Source organism: Colletotrichum gloeosporioides (assembly GCF_011800055.1).
Source record: "Colletotrichum gloeosporioides strain Lc1 chromosome Unknown consensus_13, whole genome shotgun sequence".
In the NCBI taxonomy this organism is placed as follows: Eukaryota; Fungi; Ascomycota; class Sordariomycetes; order Glomerellales; family Glomerellaceae; genus Colletotrichum; species Colletotrichum gloeosporioides.
The window spans coordinates 408,030-421,207 of record NW_025544658.1 but is presented as its reverse complement, the minus strand read 5'-3'; the positions used below and the strand labels follow the sequence as shown (position 1 = coordinate 421,207).

The 13,178-nt window shown below is 54.3% G+C and overlaps 5 protein-coding genes across 5 annotated transcripts; 2 read left to right on the top strand and 3 right to left on the bottom strand.

The window, feature by feature from the left end:
- Nucleotides 1-1,386: 1,386 nt before the first annotated feature.
- On the top strand, nucleotides 1,387-3,700 carry GCG54_00002543 (Vacuolar protein sorting-associated protein 27; the record flags this gene model as incomplete). The annotated part of the gene is made up of 5 exons (XM_045402633.1): nucleotides 1,387-1,460; nucleotides 1,507-1,642; nucleotides 1,700-1,984; nucleotides 2,037-2,817; nucleotides 2,868-3,700. 5 exons carry the CDS (start codon nucleotides 1,387-1,389, stop codon nucleotides 3,698-3,700), a joined length of 2,109 nt encoding a protein of 702 aa, XP_045269251.1.
- Nucleotides 3,701-4,199: 499 nt separating this feature from the next.
- GCG54_00002542 (uncharacterized protein) lies at nucleotides 4,200-5,325 on the bottom strand (the record flags this gene model as incomplete). The annotated part of the gene is made up of 5 exons (XM_045402632.1): nucleotides 4,200-4,379; nucleotides 4,447-4,507; nucleotides 4,565-4,787; nucleotides 4,846-5,175; nucleotides 5,232-5,325. The coding sequence occupies 5 exons, from the start codon at nucleotides 5,323-5,325 to the stop codon at nucleotides 4,200-4,202; spliced, it is 888 nt and encodes a 295-aa protein (XP_045269250.1).
- A 457-nt stretch (nucleotides 5,326-5,782) lies between these two features.
- GCG54_00002541 (uncharacterized protein) lies at nucleotides 5,783-6,478 on the bottom strand (the record flags this gene model as incomplete). Its single annotated transcript, XM_045402631.1, has 4 exons — nucleotides 5,783-5,893; nucleotides 6,045-6,102; nucleotides 6,163-6,349; nucleotides 6,400-6,478. The coding sequence occupies 4 exons, from the start codon at nucleotides 6,476-6,478 to the stop codon at nucleotides 5,783-5,785; spliced, it is 435 nt and encodes a 144-aa protein (XP_045269249.1).
- Nucleotides 6,479-9,579: 3,101 nt separating this feature from the next.
- Nucleotides 9,580-10,414, top strand: GCG54_00002540 (Phosphoglycerate mutase-like protein; the record flags this gene model as incomplete). Its single annotated transcript, XM_045402630.1, has 2 exons — nucleotides 9,580-10,129; nucleotides 10,194-10,414. 2 exons carry the CDS (start codon nucleotides 9,580-9,582, stop codon nucleotides 10,412-10,414), a joined length of 771 nt encoding a protein of 256 aa, XP_045269248.1.
- A 514-nt stretch (nucleotides 10,415-10,928) lies between these two features.
- On the bottom strand, nucleotides 10,929-12,797 carry GCG54_00002539 (T-complex protein 1 subunit epsilon; the record flags this gene model as incomplete). The annotated part of the gene is made up of 5 exons (XM_045402629.1): nucleotides 10,929-11,390; nucleotides 11,439-12,555; nucleotides 12,613-12,661; nucleotides 12,717-12,734; nucleotides 12,788-12,797. 5 exons carry the CDS (start codon nucleotides 12,795-12,797, stop codon nucleotides 10,929-10,931), a joined length of 1,656 nt encoding a protein of 551 aa, XP_045269247.1.
- Between the last annotated feature and the right edge of the window lie 381 nt (nucleotides 12,798-13,178).

The following is a 13,178-nucleotide window of genomic DNA, read 5'->3' as shown; positions in this document are numbered from 1 at the left end:
GTGGAGGGCAGCCTCGCTGTCGTCGTCGTCGCCGGGCGCTAACAGTTTCAACAATAGCAAGACATTGTGGAGAGGGAACGGTACCGTTGCGGCGGCTGTGTTTTTGGGGGGCGTTACGGTATCTTATCCGAGAGGGCCGGTACCCGTCGACATCGAGACCAGGGCTACCTCTGGACAGGGCAACTAAACGCTGCGCTGGAGGGCAGTCGGGATCACTGACGCATCCGGCCTCTTGAATGCTTCAGGCACTGGAACTGGAACAGGCGGGCAGGGCGGGCAGGGTAGTCGGTCCCCCTGTCTTTTTCTTCTCTTCTCTTCAGTCTCAGGGTATCACACCGGGCGACTGTCACTGAAGGAGGGCGGCCGGGCGGCGGGTTCGCCGTTGATTTTACTTGGGTGCATCCATCTTGGGCGGCAACTTTGAGTAAGGTCAAAAGCTAGGTACGGATACCTTGGTAGGTGCTACAGCTGGCATGACTGACAACTCATAGTGCCGCGCCACAACCAATATAGCTTGGCTTTTACCTAAATACCCACCCTCGATGTTGTTTCTTTGCCGGGTATTACATGGCGACAAATGCAAAAACGCATTACAATGTGAAGGAGCTCATGTCAAAGAGTGCATCACCCAGAGATGCCCAAGTCATGTACTTACAGCAAGCTCAATGCCAAGGCCCGCAGCAATTTGGGCAGGTTGGCAAACCCATGCGCCACAGGTGGCTCCACCGCCATGTTCGCAACTTCGTCATCTCTGGGGAACCCCCCAAAACCCGTCTTCAAAGTCCCACGCCCTTTGGGCTTAGCGCGGAGATTTCCGTCCGTCGATTACTATCCAGGTACGTACCGCGTAGGTAGTCAGCAGCACCAGGTGAAGCAGCCACGAGGCCCGCGACGACACCTGCAAGGCAGCCCTTTACCAATCCCCATGCATCCCTGCAGCGGAACCAGAGTCGCTGCGTAAGTTTAGGTACCCGTCCTGCCTGACTACGCACTGAGCCAACGTAAGGTAGCCACCACCAGGCATCGAAGTACCTCGCCATATCCAGCCCGCCTGCAAGCTACCTCCAGGGCGACCTGAGGTGGACAATCGGGCCTAGCCTGCTGCATCTCCAACTGAACGAACCATACGCACCATCCCAGAGACCCCAAGGCTAAGGCTGTTGCATCTGGGCCAACAGACACACGCACTCCAAGCTTTCCTCTGTCGCTCCTCCATCAAATATTCCTACGCGCAATCCATTCCACCTTCGCCTCGTAATCCCGCAACGTCGGCATCGCGACCGCACACGAACCACGTACACATAGATAGCACGCCGACGACGATCGACATTCGCTTGTTTGCACTCGCCTCCCCGCCCATCCCGCATACCGCACCCAGCCTTCAAGATGATGGGCTGGTGGTCCAGCTCGGCCAACACGGCCCTGGACGAGCAGATCGAGAAAGCCACCAGCAGCAGCTTGTACGACCCGATGCCGATGTTTCAAATGACTGTTCTAACGCTGCAGCAGGGAGGATATCGCTCTGAATCTCGAGATCTCTGATGTCATCAGGTCCAAGACCGTCCAGCCCAAGGAGGCCATGCGCTCCCTCAAAAGGCGCATCGGCAACAAGAACCCAAATACCCAGCTGAGCGCCCTCAACGTATGCCATGCTTCGCTACTGCCTGCTCTTATATACATAAGCTAACCCGGATGGCAGCTTACCGACACGTGCGTCAAAAACGGCGGCACCCACTTCCTTGCCGAAATCGCCTCGCGAGAGTTTATGGACAACCTAACCTCGCTTCTCCAAGCCGTTGGTCCTGCCGCCGTCAACCACGAAGTCAAGCAGAAGATCCTCGAGTTGATACAGTCCTGGGCCGCCGCTACCGAAGGCCGCCACGAGTTGGGATACATCGGAGAGGTCTACAAGACACTACAGAGAGAAGGCCACCACTTCCCTCCCAGGGTCACCGTCTCCAGCAGCATGATTGACAGCAGCGCTGTAGGTTTTCTGTCTGAATGCCGTTGATGCCCCCCACGCTGACAAGTAACAGCCCCCCGAGTGGGTTGATTCAGATGTCTGCATGCGATGCCGAACCCCTTTCACCTTCACGAACCGAAAGCACCACTGTCGCAACTGCGGCAACTGCTTCGACCAGCAGTGCTCGACCAAGTCGCTGCCCCTCCCCCATCTCGGCATCCTCGCGCCCGTCCGCGTCGACGATGGCTGCTATGCGAAGCTTACCGACAAGTCCAGCAAGGGAGGCGCGCCTTCGCCACTGCCCCAAGACCGATCTCCCACCTACCCTTACAAGACCCGCAGCACGTCTGCTATGCAGCCGCGCAATGCGCGCGTTGACGACGCATTCGATGAGGATTTGAAGAAGGCGCTAGCTATGAGTCTGGAGGAGGTCAAGAACTACTCTAAGGGCTACGTGCCTCCCACCGCCAACGGCCCGGATGCCAAGGTGAACGGAAGCTCTGCTGTCCCGACGAATGGCGCAGAGGATGAGGACGAAGACCTTAAAGCTGCCATCGCCGCCTCGCTGGCCGACATGGAGGAGCAGAAGCAGAGGCACGCCGCTGTATTGAAGGAGCAGACGTCGAGCGCTGGACCTTCATCGACTCAGCACTTCTCCCTGCCCAAGAACGACTACGAGCTTACGCCGGTCGAGGCCGAGAACATCAACCTCTTCGCGACCCTCGTCGACCGCCTGCAGACACAACCGCCTGGAACCATTCTGCGTGAACCTCAAATCCAGGAGCTGTATGACAGTATCGGTACCCTGCGGCCGAAGCTCGCCCGCACCTACGGAGAGACCATGAGCAAGCATGGTGTGTATAGCCCTTGAGTAACCCCCGTTTTCAGTACTAACCCATCCCAGATACCCTCCTGGATCTCCATGCCAAGCTTTCCACTGTGGTGCGCTACTACGATCGTATGCTCGAGGAGCGGCTTTCCAAGGCATACAGCCAACATGCCGTCGGAGGTTATAATCTTCCTCCTGTCCGCCACTCGACCGGCTCTTATCCTTCACTTCAGGCTAGCGCCCCTGGTGCTGCCGAAAACTTTTACACTGGCGAGCAACGAGTGGACTATGGTCACGCTCCGCCACCCCAGGCTTACCCTCCTCATCCTCAACACACTCCTCAGCCTCAGTACGCGACGTTCGATAAGCGAGCGTCGGTGTCTGGGCCCCCAACTGGCGTATACCCTCCCCAGGAGCCTCAACGGACAGACAGCTGGAGAAGTGGAGGTGCGCCCGCGCCCGAGCAGTATGCGCCTCAACCTTCGTATCCCAGCGAGCCTACCCCTCCCGCAAACCACCAAAACCAACCTGCCGCAACACCATCAAACGATCCCAACGCCTCTTACTACTTCAACCCTCAGCAACCCAGTGCGCCCCCGTCCGCACCACCATCCGCCGACCCGAATCCCTCCCCGTACCCCAATCTTCAGCAGGCGGTGCAGTATAGACAGTCCGTGTCTCACCAGCAGACACCCGTCCAGGCACAGGCCCAACCCGCTCAGCATACACAGCAGCATCAGGCTCCGCCCCAGCAGCAGAGCTACTGGCAGCCGTCAGTACCCCAGCAATCAGCGCCGCAGCATTGGCAGGGCCAGTACAACAGCGGATATACCCAGGAGTCGTTCCCGACTGCGCCGCAGCACGCCCCGAAGCAGCCGGCGGTGGAGGAGAGTCTAATTGATCTTTGAGGAGGATGCGGTCCGAATGCATGCAGGTCTACTACATATGTTTCGGCGTTTCAGGGACACAAGGGCAAGCCGAAGTAACTCTTTGCATTATTCGGGCTTGAGAATGAGCTGTAAAATGATATCTTTGTTGGACACGTTTGCATTCCCTTGTCCTGCTCGTCGCCGGGAACAATAATCTGTGATGTGGAGTTGTACCAGGTGGCAAGGTGTCATAAGACTACCTAGTAATGTAAACATTTGATTGACGATTGCATGTGCTTGATTCTTTTTGTTCCTACCCTTGCGTGATTCCCCCTTTGTCGATCGCTCTTCCGCCAATGACCCTATGCCAACCTTTGGTGCTTTGACATCAAGGCCGCACTCGTTGTTAAGCAGCCTGTGGAACGGCTGTTAAATGATGACAAGATGAGAGCTCCCTCCATATCCCACATTACGCCTCTCCTAACCATCTTCCAGGCTGGCTTTATATGTTTATGCCAGTCCTCATCGTCATCAAGTATCAAATCTCCAGCTGGTCGGGTTCCTGAACAACCTCCGTCATGACGACGCCGCGACCCTCCTTCAGACGCTGCGATGCCTTCTTCCAGGCCTTCTTGCAGTCCTTCACGGCGAGCCTGTACTGGGAGCGATGCCACTCGCCCATCTCTCTGGACCGCATGACCTCGCGATAGTGAAGTGCCTGGAATGTGTTTAGTGATGAGGATTTTGATAAAGGGCAATGGTTTGAGGAATGTTGGGCGACTTACCTTCCAGTCGACCTGGTCGATGGGCAAGGTCCAGTCTTCTTTGATTCGGAGGTCGGGGTTCCTGGCTTCAGTATCAGTATTTCCTTCGGGGTTGTGGGCATGATGGATGTTTACTTACTTGTATCCCGGGAAGGCGGGGATCGGCTTGGGGAGGGAGAGGTTGGTTCTCGGCTTGCGCTGGGGAGCAGGCTTGGAGTAGGGCTGCTTCGTGGGTTCCTCAACATTATGTTGCTCGATCTTCTGCTCCTTGGCCGTCTGCTGCTTGGCTTCCTGCTCCTCGACCTCCTGCGGCTCGACCTTGGCGATCACCTCGCCAACGTAGTCTCCGGTTTCTTCGTCGTCTGTTTTAACGGTTAGTTGGTCTGCTTTCAACAGTCGCATTGTTAGCAAGATACTTACAATACAGGGCAAGGGTCTTGGGTCCCACACGAGGCACGAGATTTCCGTCCTTGTCGTAGTCGAAGTGAGAGAGGTGGAAGATAATGGGAAGGCCTTCATTTGGATACCCTCCCCAGTCTTCGTGCTCATCCTCCTCGCTCTCCCAGCCTTCGTTCTCCTCGTCATCGTCCTCCCAGTTCTCGTTGCCCTCCTCGTCGCTCTTCTCCTCGTCATTATTCACCTCGTCCTTCTTCTTCTTCTTCTTGTTGTTGTTCTCCTCTTCCTCCTCCTCCTCGTTCTCCTTCTCTTCCTCCTTCTTCTTGAGCTCGCGGGCGGCGAGGGCCTCGGCTTCTGGTTTGGGGGTCAGCTATTTTGATTCGCTTTCGGCAGGCATCGTAGACACTTACGAATGCGAGCGAAGTATCCAGGCGGACAGTAAGGGACGAGGCGGTCTGCGTTTTCCGCAAGGTACTTCAACTCCTCCTCGGAGATGTCAGACATGGTCGCGGCGGCGGTGATGGTGATGGTAATGTGTGTGTGGTTTTGTTGGTGTTGAGATGGAAATCTGGGAGAGATTGAAGGAAGGTGAGTTCTGGGGGTGAAATCGGCGAAGTGGGTTGAGACGAAGGTGCTCTGAGAGATGCCTTGGGGTTCAGGACGGGGTGGGTGAATAGTGCGTGGGTCGTGAATGAGATGGTGAAGGTGAAGGTGAGATCGAAGCGAGAGCGGCAAGTCGCGTGTGGCCCACCAAGTCCATTACTCCGAGTATACAGGCAAAAGTTTGCCGTGTCCGTGTATGTGGCATAAGTCATCAATTCCATCAAAGTACGATCTAAGCCGAGGAGTCATGGCTATTGCAAGGAAGTTGGTCTCCTGGATTTCCTCCTCCCAATAACAGGAGATGAAGTATCCGCAGCCTCTGACGGAGAAGTCTCTAGTTTGGCCCGTCCTGATCGCTTTATCGGGCACCCTTCGTCTCAGCGTCGCCAATAGCGGCGACCTTCGATCCAGCGGCACTCTCAGACGCCTCCTCCCGGCCCTGTTGCTCCTTCTCGTATTGGAACTGCTCCTATGCGACAAATTCCCTGGCCAGATAGACCTCACGCTGAAAGCGTGCCTGTTGGGGACGAGGTTGGCCATAAACATCTATAGAGACCTGCAGAGCGCGTTTCTTCTTTGAACGAACTTGGAAGATGAAAAGGAGTTGGTGGGCGCGTTACCTTGAGGTCGACCTCGTCGACAAGCGGAATCCAGTCATTATTCAAGATTGCGATGTTCCTAGTCATTTTGTGTCAGTGTGTTCATCAGGTTCGTGGGAACGCGGGTTCTTGGATTAACATGGTTCCTGGGAAGACGGGACGAGGCTTGAGGAGCGAGGGATGGGCTCCCGGCTTTGACTCGGGAGCGGATGAGGAGGAAGAGGAGGGCTCCTTTGTCTGCTCTTCTCCCTTCTGCTGTCCATTGTTCTTCTTCGCCTGCTCCTGCTCCTTTATCTTGCGTTCGATATCGGCGAGAGCCTTTGCTACTGTTTTCATTGTTAGTTTGCTAAAAAAAGTCGAGTGTTGGGGTACGTACGGAAACGAGCGCAGAAACGATCCAAGGTTTCAGGAGGCTGGTGAGAGGCAAGGATGTTGGGGTGGTCTTCGTTGGGCATGGTGATGGTGTTTATGTCGGCAATGATTTATGTGTGTGTTATGCTCTGGCTGTGCCGATATTGAGATGAGGAAATGTGGGAAGATAGTTAGGAGAAGGTGAGCTTTTTAAGGGTGAAAGCAGTAGCGAGAGACGCGCTGGTAGATGCCTGGCCATCTTAAAGTGAGGTACCTGAGGGAGAGGTGAGTGAAGGTGAAGTCGAAGTGAGGGCGGAAGCGGGAACAAATACCCACTCTGCGTCCCGTTACGTTCATTCATTCCGCAATCGCTGGCTTTTTGGGCAGCATGGGTGCCGTCTGGACCGGGACGTTCACAGGTTTTTTTCTGCCTACAGATGTCTCTCTCGTGATGTGGAAACAACGTTTTACGCTCGGTTCCCCTTTCCATGCTTTCACGCAGCATCCCTAGAACTGGTGGCCTGTGTCCGTCGATCATTCCTCAAGTATTCGTTGATAGTCTATAGCTATAGGGAGAAAATGTGATTGTTTGGGTTTGGGCAGCAAAGGAGTGTACTTTCAGCGGGGTGGTCCAAACAAATCGACCATTCCATGAGCATACATCTTGCAAGAGGAGGGTGAAACATTGCCGTTCTGCGTCCAAAGATCCAAGTATAGATTTTCCATATTTATGGTGTTGTCAAAGTCTTCGTGGACTCGGCTTGAGCCTTGTTCGGCTAAGGGGCTGCTTTCGCCAGTTCTAAGCGAAGCCGCCCTGTTTTCTGCAAGCTTGGAAAGACTCAGCTGTGTATGAAAACTCTGCTTTGAGCGATGTCTGAAGGGGGGTTCCTTAAACAGCAATGGGAGTGCGTAGTGTAGAAAGCTTGGGGTGGTTTGCAGCACGACGAAGCGGATCATGCGTGAGAGACATAGGCTATAATTAGTTTCGGTTTGATGTCTGAAGAGGTCAAAAGGGGCTTTGTAGGGCAACCCAAGGCCACCTATCTTGCCTCACGTGTTACTTTTGAGAGTGAGGCACGTTACCAGATAGGTGTTTCGAATGAGGCAGATTCTGCCGGTGTTCAGAATGAGCTGAGGTTGATCTGAGCTGGATTATGCTATTATTTAAGAGTCAGGCAACGCTGGTGAAGGGCTTCCTCCGCACAATACACAGCAACGTCCCACGATGAGCCATCTCTACAACACTGTGATCCAGAAAGACCAGGCCAACTTGCGGTAGACTATGCACACTTGCATCTTTATCGGCTTCTCTTCCAGGTATATCGTATACCCGAGAATGTCCACTGGACATGCGCGATGAAGAACAAAAGACCGACTTGGCTTGAATCCGTCTTTCTGGTTCACCTGAAAGGTCCAGTAAGCTTTGCGCTCGCATTCATACAGTTAAGAGAGTCGATAAAATAATGATTTTTCTCTGCCTGTATTCGGCTTGCTGAAAAAAAACGCGAAATTCGAGGTGGTTCTCGACATCTCAAACAAGCTTTTGTGTTTGCATGTTTGAAAGGTTTGCCGTCGTGACAGGACGAAAAACATCTGCGCCTATAAAAACGAATGACGTTGTGGTTCTTTGTGGTAGAATATATAACCTCGCAGTTCTGTCTTAGTCTGCCCCTGTCCCTGGTTCATACACAAGTGGAATAAACAGAAGAGACATACCTCAAATCTTTAGGGTTCGTTGAAGTAACTTCGTTGGAGAGGAACTGTCCACCAAGTCTCTCAACCAGAGCATAGCTCAACAGAAGGATACGAATCTGCTCCGATTGAGACCTCCGAAGGGAACAATAATTGATCCATCTTTCGGCTTGTGATGTATAACATGATAATTTATACGAGGAAGACTGCCAGGGCAAAGAGTAACTGTCGTTCAAGTCTCTCTTCTCATCCGTATGCTTTCCCCAATGTGCCAAATATGATGCCGCAAGATATTTTGCAAGGTTTTATTGCGGAAAAGATAGCAGCAGTGAGCGCTTCACGTTGCCTTTCATGGCGAACGAAACATCGTTATTTGATTCGATCTCCCGAACCACACTGCCCGAGTAATTATTCATCACACGCCATAATAGCACTAAGAGAATGAAAGACGATGCAGGTAACTGAGGACTGTTTAAAGTTTTGGAAACTTCCTCGGCTTGGCTTTCGGGCTTCGCTTGGGACTTTACCGTTTTGAAAGCAAACTTCAAGCGGCCAAATTGTTCATCTAACTTGTTCCGTCATGTCAACCGGTTTAAAATGGAAACTCAAAGCCTGAAGTCACATTCTGCCTGTTTATCCTCATTCTCACCTGACAGCTTCAGTTAGTCACTCCATCTTCCGGGCTAGTTCGAAATCTCGGCATTCTGACCAATTTCAAACATCGCGCACCAGCTCAATTGTATAAGTTGCCACAAGCAGTAACTCCGTCGCAACGAAGTCGGCCCGCGATCTCGGCAACAAGTCAGCTCGCCTCAATTGATAAGCCGTTCCCCCTGCCCCGCCCAACCACTCCGGACGGCGCCAGACGGGTGTGCCCCGCATTTCGCCCCGGTCATCGGCGCCGCAGCGCTACGGTCGGTGCAGCGGGCCACACTGCAGCGTTCTTGGCTCTTAGTCCGCGTTCTGCGGCACACCCACTGTATGCTGCCCTGCGCTGCGCTGCGAGTTTCCTCTCCTGTCGTTTGAGTCATTTTGCGAGAAGATTCTTGTCCCGCCATGATGCCGGTGGAAAGAACATCCACTTTTGGCCATCCATGGATGTCTGGTGTGTGTGTGAGGTGTGCACTGGCGCCGTGGACCCTGACTCCAGTGTCCGCCGCCGCCGCAGCCAACGCCGCTTTGCCCCAACCAAGGAATTTTCCCGAGGACGGGGGAGCCATTACGTAGGTGTCTCGAGACCGCGTGCTTTTATCATTGGATCGTGAATCACGCAGTCATCCACACCGAGCACCGGAGGTTTTGTAACGTTTAGAAAGTGAACAAATAAACCACATCGCCAGCCGTTTTTTCCCTCAGCCTTCAAGGTGTTTGTTTTTCTTTCCCCAGAACTTTACCCCGCCTGTCTCACAACCTCATCTGTCTCACCAACATCAACCCCTCCAAGTCAATTGCGTGTCATAGAAACGACATCTCACCACACAGAAACTTCGCGACATCGCCAACCATATTAACCATGCCTGTCCAAATTCACCTCGTCCGACACGCCCAGGGCTTCCACAACCTCAATGTCGAAAACGAGGCCATCCGCGACCCCCTGCTCACAGACAAGGGCAAGCAGCAATGCGCCGACCTCCGCGCCGCCTTCCCCTACCACTCCAAGCTCACCCATCTCGTGGCCTCGCCGCTGCGCCGCACCCTGCACACCTGCCTCCTCGGCTTCGGCCCTGAGGACGGACACCTGGGCAAGGTCATCGCCCTGCCCGAGGTCCAGGAGGTCTCAGATGCCCCGTGTGACACCGGCTCCGCCGTCTCTGAGATTGAGGGTGAGTTCGAGGGCAAGGTGGACTTCAGTCGGGTGCCGGCGGACTGGACGGAGAAGAAGAACCCCGAGAGCAGGTGGGAGCCGACGTTGAAGAAGCTCGAGGTCAGAGCTGCGGAGGCGAGGAGGGCTTTGAGGGAGATCGCGGGCGGTGTCGAGGGTGATGCGCAGATTGTCGTTGTCACTCACGGAGGGTTCTTGCACTTTTTGACGAATGACTTCCACGGAGTTCCTGCTGGCAAAGGTACGTTTTTCTCCCCAACGTTCATGAGAGCTGGTGCCGGACGGTCTTGCTAATGAGCTTGCAGCGACTGGGTGGGAAAATACCGAGTACAGATCGTACAACTTTGCCGACAGCACCGGCAAGGATGAGAAGGCCCTGTTGACCGAGACACAGGAGAGCTGGAACCGTCGCCAGGGCGAGAAGACTCGTCCTACGCCCGAGGAGCAGGCTGAGCTGCAGCGGGTGTTCTACAGAGACATGGAGCCGTACCTGAAGTACACTGCTGAGAGAGGCTGGATGCAGTAGAGGGGCTTAGAAAAGATGCGTAAAATGCGGATAGAGTAGACGGCATACATTGGCATAGACCAGACATTGCAAATGACTTTTGACTTAGAATACCATAACATTGAACTTTGCTCGGCTCCGCGAGGTTGACGCCAGCGTGGACTAAATCAACTCTTCCATGTCCCCGAAACTCATCTAAAAAGTAATGGCTAAGATTTAGCCCGTAATCGATTTCATATGTACTTGCTAATCTGCACTTCATCTGGGCTTCATTCGACATCCAATGAAGATTCATGGAGCGGGCCAACGCGCAAGACAATAAATCAAGCAATCACTGGCAACATACTTTAGTCACCAAATATACTCGTAAACTGAAAAAAAAGGTTGGAATGCCGGCTGGGGAAATTCGAGGACTGGTATTGGTCTCGACATTGGGGCCTCTCTATTTGCATAGTACAAAGCTTGGTATAATCCCAAACACCACTGACCCGTCTAGAACCTTTTTTCCGTTCATCATCATTTTTGCTTTAAATCTTTAAAAGTCCTCCTCGCCAGACCCGGCGATGATGACGTTGTTGACCTTCAATACCATTCGGCATAATTGCGTCGCAAGCATGAGCTGCTGTCTCTTGCTGATGAGGGGGTCGATAACGAAGGCGTCCTTCATGTCGTTGCTGCCACGGTTCATGCAGTCAACACCCAGCTTTCCGCGATCAGCGGGGCTGGCCTTGACCTGCTGGCTCTTCACCTCGGCCAGAGTGGCGATAGGGTTGAGACCGCTGTTCTCGGCCAGGGCCATGGGAACGGCGTCCAGGGCCTCGGCGAAGGCACGCATGGCGTACTGCTCGAGACCAGGGGTCTTGGTGGCGGCATCCTCGACCGCCAGGGAGCAGGCAATCTCGGCGGCACCACCACCGTAGACAACGCGGTTATCCTTAACCAGGTTGCGCACGACGCAGAGGGCGTCGTGGAGAGAACGCTTGGCCTCGTCGATGATCTGAAACATGTTAGTTGAAGGTTTTCGGTCAAGGACCATCTAGCTTACCATCTTGTTGCTACCGCGGACAAAGACAGTCACCGCGCGAGTGTTGGCGCACTCCTCAATAACCAGCATCTTCTCTCTTGTTGTGCCAAAGGTCATCTCTCTGACGCGGCCAGCGGTACCGAGCTTCTCGGGCTTGAGGTCCTCGAATCTGGGCACAATACGGCCGTTCGTTGCAATAGCCACCAGCTCGATTTCGGGGCCACCAACCCACCTCACGGCAGGGAGATCGTTCTGAAGAAGGAGGTGGTTGGCCTCGTCGTCGAAACCCCATTGGCAAAGTGCCAGGTTGGCGCCGGCATCCTTGATCTGCTGAATCATCTTGATAAACTTCTCCCTCTCGTAGTTTTGGAGCTTCTTGAACTCCTCGACGCTGGTGATGTCGAGCTTGTGCTTGGTCTTGGGCTTGGGGGGCTCGAAGGCGCAGGTAAGGATGGCGATCTTGGCATCCTTGACCTCTGAGGGCATCTGGGGGTGGGAAAAGTCCTTGTCGATAATGACACCCTTGACGAGCATAGAGTCCTCCAGAGATCCTCCAACCTTGCCGTCGACCTTGATCAGCTCGAAGTCAACGTCTCTACGCTCCAGGTCGGCAACGGACAGGACGGCGTCTACTGCGATCTTGGAAAACTGGTCGTGCGCCTTGGAGACGATCTTGCTGCCCAAACTTGTCCGTGCAACCTTCAACAAGTTTACTGTATCCTCCTTTGTGAACTCGATGGTGTCTGAGATCTTGTCAAGCTCCGATACGGCGATGTCGCAGGCCTGGTCGTATCCGTCGGCGATACGGATGGGGTGAATGCCCTTGTCGATGAGCTCCGCCGCCTGCTCCAACAGAGCTCCGGCAAGAACAACGACACCGGTAGTACCGTCACCAATCTCGTCATCCTGAGACTTGGACAGCTCTACCAGCAGCTTGGCGACGTGGTTGGAGATCTCCATCTGTTGCAGAATCGTAGCGCCGTCGTTCGTCACTGTGATGTCTCCGTCGGGGGAGATGAGGATCTTGTCGAGACCGCGGGGGCCCAGGGAAGTCTTGACGATGTTCGCGACCGTTCGGGCGGCGAGAATGTGGTTCTTGACGGCCTCGTTGCCATATTGTCTCTTCTTCTTTCCCTGACTGCGGAGTGTGAGCTATAGCTTCGTTCTTGGAACGACAGTACGGTGCAAGACGTACTCTCTGACGACGATGAAAGGACGGCCCTGTTCGTCCTTCGTCACGACCGCTTTGTGTCAAATATCAGCATGGTACTCGAAGCTCATAGTCGCCGCGTGGCTTACCGTTGGCCATATCCAAGTCTAGATACTTTTGTTAGCTAGAGTCAATAATTCAGGGGCGGACTGTTGCATACTCAACGCCATGGTGAAGGTCGTCGCACGTTACTGGGGAAATCGGGATGGAAGTGCGATTCAACTGGAAGTGACGCCGGGGAAATCGAGGTATCGTGGGTTGAGGGGGGTTGAGCTCCAAGGACCGGGACCTGGTGGACCAAAATTTCTGAATAATTGGTGGTGCCTGCCATACTGGGGGACCCGCGACCAGAAGCTTCGGTGGTCGGCGCTGGGATAATCCGGGAGCTCACCGCCTGGCGCGCGGCGGCGTAGCCTGGCTCGGGCCTGCCCAAACACCCTACTGCAGTGGTTGGGTGAGTGCATCCAGGTGCCAGGCGCCAGAGGTACCCCGCCATGGACGTGTTGCCCCTCCATGACAATGGCAGGCCCCACGCATCCCATCTCCATTAC